This window comes from Tupaia chinensis, unplaced genomic scaffold, assembly GCF_000334495.1.
Source record: "Tupaia chinensis unplaced genomic scaffold, TupChi_1.0 Scaffold000706_1, whole genome shotgun sequence".
Classification (NCBI taxonomy): domain Eukaryota; kingdom Metazoa; phylum Chordata; class Mammalia; order Scandentia; family Tupaiidae; genus Tupaia; species Tupaia belangeri.
The window spans coordinates 6194951-6205275 of record NW_006160229.1 but is presented as its reverse complement, the minus strand read 5'-3'; the positions used below and the strand labels follow the sequence as shown (position 1 = coordinate 6205275).

Sequence of the window (10325 nt, the reverse complement as noted above, 5' to 3'; positions counted from 1 at the left end):
CAATCCATGCCATAATCCTGACTTATCACCTGCAGAAGTTTTCTCATACTCTATTTTTTCATTATTACTTTTCGTGATAAGAGCATTCAATGTAAGATCTACTCTCTTGTTAATTTTTTAATTATACAGTATTGTTAAGTACAGGTTCTATGCTGGAATACATCATGCTAAGTGAAATAAAAGACATAGACAAATACCACCTGATACCATTTATATATCTTTTCTTTTGAGACAATTGTAGATCCATATGCATTTGTAAGAAATAGCAGAGATGACACCAAAAGTACAGGCAATTAAAGCAAAAAATAGACATATTGTACTAAATCAAACTTTAAAACATTTGTGCGTGAAAGGACATGATCAACAAAGTGAAGAGGCAACCTATAAAACAGAATATTTGCAAATCAGATATCTGATAAAGGGTCAATATTGGGCTAGCAGGTGGCGAGGTGGTTAAGGCACTGGACTCCAACATAGATGGCTGCAATTTGAGTCCTGGTCCTGATGTCTTTCTCTCTCTCTCTCTCTCTCTCTGGTGAACACATGTGCTCTATAAATTTTTTTTTAATAATACATAAAGCAAAATTAAAATAAAAAAATTTAAAAGCCATAGAAGTGGAGAGGTAGTGGTAGATACTAGAAAACTCATAAGGGTAAAGGAAGCTTGGGAAAAATTGATTAAGAGACACAAGGGTACTTGTGAACAAGTGGAATCAGTTATAGAACAGTGTACCACAGCAGAGTAAAATAAGATCCTGGACAATTCAATATATACTTACCCGAAAAATAACAAAATGAATCTTGTATGTGCACAACCTAATGTAATGTTAAATGTCGAGATGGTGAATATGTTTATATCTTTGATTCAATTATTACATACTGTATATATTCTTTAAAAAAAAAAACTATACTGAGGGGCCAGCATATAGGCATAGTTAGTGTTTAAGATGCTGGATTCCCACACAGCCAACTGCAGTTCGAGTCCCAGTCTTAGCGACTTGAAAATCAAACCTTGTGTGTGCCCAAGGAGGAGAAGGGATTGTGACGTGGCCATCCCCCCTAGGAGGTGATTTCTCATATTCCCTCTTTCTGTCTCTCTCTGGTGAGCACCCTATGGCAAAAACCTATACTGGGACCAGCAAATGGCATGGTTAAGGCACAGAACTGGCAGTGGTTTGAGTCTCAGACCTGGCAGCTTGAAAATCACACTAGGCGTACGTGCATACATGCCCAAAATCCTGAGAGGAGAAGAGATTGTAGTGTGTCCACCTCCCCCAGGGGATGACTTCTCACTTTTCTTCTCTCTCTATCTCTGTCTCTTTCCAGCAAGTGCATGCAGTCTATGGCCAAAACCTAAAAACAAAACCAAAACTATAACCCACAAAGATGTACAATTATATGTAAATTATAAATTACAATTAAAGAACTAAATTAAGACATTGCAGTTGTGGTGATACAGTCTGTAGGGTACTGCTGTACTATATTTGAAGCCATATGGGAAGCCCCAGGTTCAGATCCCTGGTTGATCTATTCATGCTGAGCATGCCCCTGATCTTGGCTGGCTGGAAGACTGGGGCTGGGGAATTGTAGTTAGGTGAGATCCTGTCATGGGTATTTCTCTCTTTTCTTGTATAAGAGAAATAAACTTTTAAAGAATGGTTACGATGGTAAATATTATTATATTTTTTTAAACACAATTTCTAAAAACAACAACAACAAAAGAAAGAAACCTGGGTGCGTGTGCGTGCGTGCCCAAGATCCTGAGAGGAGAGTGGAGAAGGGATTGTGGCGTGGCCAACCCGCTGGGGGGTGATTTCTCGCTTTCTGTCTCTCTGTCTCGCTCTATCTTTCTGGCGAGCGCACACGCCCTATAGCAAAAACCTCTCCAAAAAAAAAAAACAATAGAAAAAGACCCCATGTACTTTTTACCTCGTTTTCATCAATGACGTCTTGCAAAACTGTAATGCAATACCACAACTGTGATAATGACAGTGATACAGTCAAGATACAGAACATGTTCCTCACTACAGGTACCTCTCCGTGACCCTTTTTTAGCTACCCATCTCCATCCTATTCCCACTCCCTCCACTCCCTCTTTCACCACTGGAGACCACTAATCTGTTTTACATATCTATAATTTTATTATATCAGAAATGTTATATAAATGGAATCATTCAGTGTGTAACCTTTTGGAATTGGCTTTTTACTCAGCATAATTCTCTAGTGGTTTGGTATCAGTTTAATATTAGATTGAGTAATTTCTATTTTTCTACTTTCCATTTCACTGATTATTTCCTCTGTCCCTTGTTTTCTTCTGGTGAGCCATCCACTGAGCTTTTCATTTTGGTTATTGTAGTTTTCAATGATAAAATTTCCACTTGGTTCTTTATATCTTCCTTTAAAAAGTTTTTTTTGCTACAGGGCACCTGCACTCACTAGAGAAAAAAAGTGAGAAAGCACTCCCCAGGGGGAAAGACCGTGCTGCAGTTCCTTCCCTCCATTCTCCTCTCAGGATTTTTTAAACCACCAGGTCCAGGACTCAAGCCGGATTTTTTAACCCACCAGGTCCAGGACTCAAGCCATGTAGTCAGCCACCATGCCACTGGCTGGCCCAGTTCTTTATATGTTCCACTTGTTATTTTCTATTTCTTTGTTGAGGGCTTCTAGTTTTTTGTTTTGTTTTTGTTTTGTTTTGTTTTGTTTTCAAGCCTGTTTGTAATTACTTACTGAAAAATGTTTTATAGTGGCTTTTTTTTTTTTTTGAGATTTTTTTCCAGAGGGTATATGTGCTCTCTGGAAAGAGACATAAAAGAAGGAAAATGAGAAATCATTTCCAAGGGGAGATGGCCATGCTGCAGTTCCTTCTCTTCCTTTCTCCTCATAGTATTTTGAACACACCTGCACATACGCCCAGTGTGATTCTCAAGCCACTAGATCCGGAACTCACACCACTGATTCGGCCATGTGGGATCCAGTGCCTTAACCTCCACACCACCTGCTGGCCCAGCTGCTTTAAATTTCTTATTGAATATTTTTACCTTTATTATTTCTTTTTTCCCTCTCACTGTCTCTCTTAGTCTTTCTCTGGCAAATTCACACTCCCTATGGGCAAAAACCTAAAACAAAACTAAAGAAACCCTGGAAACTTGTTTAAAAAATTAAATTTAGCTCCATCTTAAGAGAAACTTTTGTCTCTATAGCACAGTCAGGTAGCATATTTTGTTTTCAGGCAAAAGGTTGGTAGTTTCAGCCCACCTGGGGATGGGTGTATTGGTACCATAGTTTTTGGCCTAGCCTCAGTGGCACGGGCATGTTGCATTCTGAACTATACTGCTGGAAGCCACGTGGCCAGTGGCGGGTTCAGATCTGGAGTCAACTTGAAAAACACTAGGTGTGTGCACCCTAGAGCCTGACGAGATAGAGGGCTAGGGGAAGGGGATCATAATATGACAGGGCCCTCTTGAGAGCGCTTGTGTCTGTCTCTCTCACATATGCACACACACTCTCTTTCTCATAAACAAAAGAAATAAACTTTTTTTTCCTTTTTTCTGCCAGAGGGAACATGTGCTTGCCAGAAAGAGGGAGAAGGAGAAAGCACTACCTAATGGGGTGTGCTTATACTGGTATCCCTTCTCTATTTCTCTACCCTATCAGGATTTGGGGCATGCGTGCACATGTGCTGAACATGATCTTCAAGACACCAGGTCTAATATTTGAACCGCAAGATCAGCCAGGTGGGATCCAACTCCCTTAACCACCATTCCATAGCACTGGCCCTAAAATAAATAACTTTAAAAGTTCTTTCTTAAAAAAAATCAATTATGATCTAAGAATAAAGGGAGAATTAAAAGAATAAAAAATAGGAAGATACTTTGTTATATATCAATCACTGTGTATCCAGCGCTTTTCAGCTTATACTTGTTTATTTTTCATTTTCTACAGTGGTATATATATACATTTTTTAGAGAGAGGCTTTTGCTATAGGGCGCATGCACTCGCCAGAGAGACAGAGAGACAGAAAGCGAGAAATCACCCCCCAGGGGGGATGGCCACGCCGCAATCCCTTCTCCTCCATTCTCCTCTCGGGATCTTGGGCACACACACACGTACACGTGCCCGGCATGAGTTTAAGCCACCAGATCCGGGACTCGAACCGCGGTCGACTTCATGGGAGTCCAACGACATAGCCATTATGCTAACTGCTGGTCCCTCTACAGTGGTATTTTTTTTTTTAATTTAGAGAGATTCTTGTTATAGGGAACGAGTGTTCACCACAGACAGAAAGTGATAAATCAGCCCCCAAGGAGGATGACCACGCCACAGTCCCTTTTCCTCCATTTGCCTCTCAGGATTTTGGACATGCACACATGCACATGTGCCCAGCATGAGTTTTAAGCCACTAGGTCCGGGACTCGAACCGTGGTCAGCTATGTGGGAATCCAGTGTGATGCAACCATTATGGCATCTGCTGGTCACTTACACAGTGTTTTCACACATTCATGATCTAGTTCCTCAGAACAGTACTGTGGTAAGGCAATTTTTAAATCCATTTTGTAGATGAAACGGAGTCTCAAAAGGGTGAAGTGATTTTTTTCAAGCTTTATTTATTTAATTTTATTTATTATTATTATTTTAATTTGCTATAGGGCATCTGTGCTCACAGAGAGAGGGAAAGTGAGAAAGCAAGCTACTGGGTCCCAGACTCGAACCACAGCCAGCCATGTGGAAGTCCAGCCCCTTAAGCACTGTGCCACCTGCTGGCCTAGGGTGAAGTAATATTTTTTTCAAGGTTACTCAAAGATGTGGCTGAACTCGAACTCAAATCCAGGTCTTTCCTTTTCTTTAAAGGTGACTCATTCATTTTTAAAGTTTCTTTCTTTCATGAGAGAGAGAAGCACCCTTAACAGGATCCCAACACCTCAGCTTTTCCCAGCCAGCCTGGATCACAGGTACACATGCCCAGTGATGTACAGGTTGACCCAGGAGCCTAACCCTGACTTTCCCATATGGATTCTAGCATTGCAGAGTATTGTCTTTCCTCTTGCCTCCATGCTTCTTTTTGAAAAGGGAAGTGGGGAGCCCAGAACTGGAAGAGAAAATATCAGTAGCTTTGAGGTGCTGGCAGTATCAATTTATTCTTTTTTTTTTAAAGAGAGATTTTTGCTATAGGGTGTGTGCACTTGCTAGAGAGACAGAGAGACAGAAAGTGAGAAATCACCCCCAGGGGGATGGTAACGTTACAATCCCTTCTCCTTCATTCTCTTCTTGGGATTTTGGGCATGCATGCACACACACCCGGTGTGAGTTTTAAGCCTCCAGGTCTGGGACTTGAACAGTGCTTGACTACATGGGAGTCCAGTGATGTTACCATTTTCCCATCTGGTGGTCCCTCATTTTGCTCTTATTCTACACTCTCGTCTCTTCTTTCGAATGCTGTTCAGCTAATCATTTATGACATCTTTTCTGTACTGCCCTAGAGACTCCTTGTCAATGTACATGTAATGCCATGGAAATTACTTTATGAGCTACAGAAGCAGTGACTAAAGCAGTGTCACCCTAAGAGCTCTCTACCCTTAATCTGCTTTTTTCCTTCTTCCCAGCTCCATTAAAAAATAATTGTGGGGCCAGCAGGTGGCATGGTGGTTAAGGACGCTGGACTCCCCCCTGTCCAGTCCCGGACCTGGCAGTTTGCTTTCTCACTTTCCCTCTCTCTTTATCTCTTTTGTTCTATCCCTTTCTGGTCAAATTAAAATAAATAAATAAAGTTAAATAAAATAATTATTTAAAAAATAAAATAATTGTGGATACTGGAAACAGTGTGGGAGGAGGGTGGAAAATAGGGGAGGGTGAGAGGAAGGGAATCAAGGGCCAAAAGAAAGAAGCAAAACATTTAAGGAACACAAAAATGGAAAATTACCTGTTGATGTGTATGAGAATATCTTTAACTGGACTAATATACAGTGTATTCATGCTGGGAAAATGCATTTTGCATATTGTGATGATATACAGTGATTGAATGTATAAAAAATAAAATAAATGAAGAGATAGCAAGAAAAATCAGGCAAGACATAATTAGACTCAGCTAGCTCCTGAATGGAATTATGTGCATTTAACATTGTTAGAAATAGTAAGAGTAGTAATGGCTTTGATTAGCTAATCTATAATATTTGTATCTGAAAGTCTCCGTAGTATTTATATTTGTCATTTAGCTTCCAAAAGCTGCCTAATTTGCAAGCGATTACACACAAAGATAAATTCTAACAGGAAATGTCCCTGGTCTCATCCCTTTCTGTCAAGATATGAGTGGTCTTTAAAGGACCTGCTTGCTGCAGTGAGCCAGGAATCTCTTCAGATCTTTTTTCTTTGTTCTTTCTACTCTGTACCAAAAGAACAAAAGACTTACATTTTATGACTTTGTAATTCATTTACATTCGTTTCAGCAGAAGTGAATAATTTACACTAGCAGTAAAAGAAAATAATGTAGTCGCTTTTCTTAACTAATGCAGTTGCTTTTCTTAACTAAAGTAATTCAGAATTTCAAAGCCTATGCCTATTTGTAGAGAAATGATGCGTGTGGCATCGGATGGCTTTGTTTCTGGAAGTCAAAGCATCTCTTTTGTTTTGTTTTTAAAAATAGCACGGTACTGGCAATTCAAGATTTATTTCCAAACAGATAGAAGAGAGGATTTGAAAGGTTCACAACACAAAGTAATGATAAATGTTTGGGATGGAGGACAGGTGGATTGCCCTGATTGCTCATTATGCATTTCAGCCATGTCATGGAAATCACACTGTGTCCCATAAATATGTGCAGCTATTACAGATCAAGTAAAATTTATAATGAAAATAACGAATAAAACTTGAAGAAACAAAATAGAGGATTAATTGATAGTATTTTGGGTGTATGTGGCAGGTTTATATTGATGTCTGGAGATTCCAATTTTTAATTACTGTATTAGAAGAAAATATCTTTTTCTTAGAAGGAAATAGATGTTTCAGAAACTTTCATGAAGTATATATAATGAACTTAGATTACTAAAATAATTAGCACGTGAAGAGATAGGGAATGTCTGCTTATTTAAAGGTAAATATCTTGGGGCTGGCAGGTGATGTGGTGGTTAAGGGGCTGGACTCCAGCAGACTGAAGTTTAAGTCCTGGTCAAATTAAAATAATAATAAAATTAAGTAAATAATTCTTTAAAAATAAAGGTAAGTATCTTATTAATGCACATGCTATTCAAGGAACACATTCAGTTGTACCGAATTTTTTTTTAATTTGCTGTAGTGTGCATGCACTTGCCAGAGGGAGGGGGAGAAAAGTGAGAAACATCCCCCCGGGGGATATGACGCACCACATCTCTTCTTCACACTACTCTCGGGATTTTGCACATATATGAACATGCACCTGGCATGTTGTTCAAGCCACCAGGTCCAGGACTTGAGCCATGCCATCAGCCATGTGGGATCCAACCGCCTTAACCACACTACCATCTGACTGACCTCAAAATTAGTTTGTTTTTTATTTTTTTAGAGAGATTTTTTGCTCTAGAATGAATGCACTCGCCAGAGACACAGAGAGAGAGAGAGAGAGAGAGAGAGAGAGTGTGAGAGGTCAACCCCTGGGGAGGAGGGGTGGCCACACTGCTGTCCCCTCTTGTCCATTCTCCTCTTTGGATTTTGGGCATGCGTTTGCACATGCCTGATGTGAGTTTTAAGCCACTGGGTTCAGGACTCGAACCACATTCGACCATGTGGGACTTCAGCACCTCAACACTACAGCATCTGCTGGCCCCTGGAGTTAGTGTTTAATATTGTATTTATGTAGCTTCACAGACAGAAGAGGAATATGTAACTTAAGAATTTATTTCATTTTCTAGGGAAAAAAATACTATATACTGTAAGTACTAGAACTATACGTGAGTTGCTTGATTGAGATCTTGGAATTAAGGACTGGAATAATATAATATTTTATTCCATTTTTTTTTACAGATGACTTGTTTAAAGTTCACAAGCTTAAGCCAAATCTGAAGTGGCGACAGGCTTTTGACAGCTACTTAAAAACTCTGCCTCCATACTACTTATTAGTATGTATTTGCATGTATATATGTATTAACTGTATTGATCATTATTCTTATAAGAAAAGTCATTGAATTAAAAGCTTTACCCCTGCAGTAAGCTAGTTATCGTTTTATTATACAGATTTTTGTATTGTCACTGTCTTCTCAAGCCATGTGTAAGAGTCTGGAAATGTCCTGGTGGCATAAAAGAGAACTGTTTTCTCTATTTTGTTTCCTTGAACTGCCATGGTTATCTTTATGAAACACGTGTATGTTTCTCTTATTAAAAATAACTTTATAAAATAGTAGTTTGGGAATTTAAGAATCAACAGGTTCAGATTCATGTATTACATCAACTTCCCTTTTTAACTCTAGAAATTCTCAATATGAGGTTTACCTCTGAAAAAAAAAATTTCCGAAGACATAGTCATTGCTTATTGCCTGATAAATGTGTCCTAGACACAGCATAAAGTGGGGTCCTTTGCTGGGGAGGGGAGTCCAAAGAGTTAAAAAAAAAAAATTACTTGACCTCCTTTTAGTTTTTATAATGTATGGAAAATATTCATGATGCTTTCAAACTGGTAATGCAGTCTAAATCAAGATCCTCCAAACCATTTCAGAGGTTGCTATGGTAAACTTTCAGCCAAGTTTCTAGAGGTGAAAAGGCAGAATCTTAAGTGGTACTGTTGGTGTCACTGGGAGGAGACACTGGGGCGTGTTAGTATTTACCATGGCAGGAATGGGGTGTGCAATAAAAGGCACTGAGGAATGATTTTATGACTTGGGGGTTAAGACGGAAAGTCATTGACCTGTTCGTATTTGCTGTTACTTGCTCTTCTTAGCCCACTCTCTTCTGATTGGCTTAATTTTTTTTCAATTTTAATTTAATTTTATTTTTTTAACTTTCTGCTCCTTACGTCTCTGCTATTTTCATTGCCACTCTTGAATGTTCCATGTTTGGTTTGATGTGCAGCACCTTGACTTCTAAGAAATGAATCATGTCCCTTTGCCCCTTATGACTGAACTTTGAGTATTTTAAGATTTATTCTATTCTTACTGTTGTGTATTTTGTTTCCTTATAGCCATTAAAGAAAGCACTAAGGATGATGGGAGCTCCAAATCTGATATCAGATAATTTAGATTGTGGACTTAGTTACAGTGTTATCTCTTACCTTAAAAAACTCAGCCAACAGGTAGTATTGGTAAAATCAAACAAACAAAAATCCTTTGCCCTCAGAAGTGCATTTCCTTATTCTTTAGTGTAATTGTAATTTCTCAAATTGTGTATGTATCTCTACACTTTACGGGGTTAGTCATAATGTTATTCTCTATGGCTTCTGGCTTCACCATTAAGCTGCAGTTAAGGGTCTGTCAGTATCATTTGTGGCTCTGCCATTTCTCCTTCTGCCTGCCAGTTTGTCCTACCCACAAGCTGGCTGATTTTCTGTGGCCTAAGAGGGGCAGAGGCTTAGTGGAATTCTGTCATGGGTCACACTCTATCTGTCCTCAATGCAGTTTCTTCTCAAATCACTTCGGGCTAGAGCATCGCCCTTTGTTAGGTCAGCACAATGAGGCATGGTGTGATCAAATGACTTGCCTGAAATTAGTCTTCGGGCACATGAAGGACTTACATTCATGTGCTAGCCCTGGGATAAATAGCCGTATGCTTTTCCTTGGAGAAGGGGCAGACGAGACCAGTATTCCCCAAGCTGGAGGGTGATAGGCCCCCAGGTGACCTGAAGAGTGGGGTTCAGGCTCCTCTCTTCTTGCCCTCCCTCTATTCCTTTATACCTCCACCTCATTAACTGTTGTTCACCTTGTCCCTGCCTGCCCCTCTCTATTAGTACCTCATCCTCCACTCACCCCTCCTTATCATACTTCTCACCTCTACCTAGCCCATTCTTGTAGGACGGAACTGTGTGAGAACTACTGAGCTAGCTAGAGCCTCGCTGCCACGCAAATGTGTTTCGTTATCTAACCAGTTACTGCAGCAGTTTCACCCTCGTGGCCCAGAAGTAGTCCCCTATAGAGAACAGTCGTAGCATTTGCAGTAACTACAGCACTTCAAATTGGACATGTTTGGAAGTTAGGCCTTTAGAAAAGAGAGTAGGAAGGAAAGTGTCAGATTTCACTAAAGAACTAAATGAACTCTAGATTGGGATCTGACACACCTTGCAAGGAACTGGCAAATGCTTAAGTCTTATCTAGAGCTTACCAGCTCCTACCAGTCCAGTGTGCTTAGAAATGCGGGGGGGGGGGGGGGGGAAG

At 39.8% G+C, this 10325-nt stretch overlaps 1 protein-coding gene across 2 annotated transcripts in view; it reads left to right on the top strand.

Annotated features, from left to right (window-relative positions):
- LOC102473350 (integrator complex subunit 6-like) overlaps positions 1-10325 on the top strand; it is a 40402-nt gene that overhangs the window by 16960 nt on the left and 13117 nt on the right. Inside the window, exons 8-9 of one of the 2 annotated variants that reach the window (XM_027776678.1) lie at positions 7990-8084; positions 9140-9250. In XM_027776678.1, coding sequence (XP_027632479.1) covers positions 7990-8084; positions 9140-9250 — 206 coding nt within the window. The remainder of the gene's footprint in view (positions 1-7989; positions 8085-9139; positions 9251-10325) is intronic. The other variant, XM_027776677.1, reaches the window with a different exon arrangement.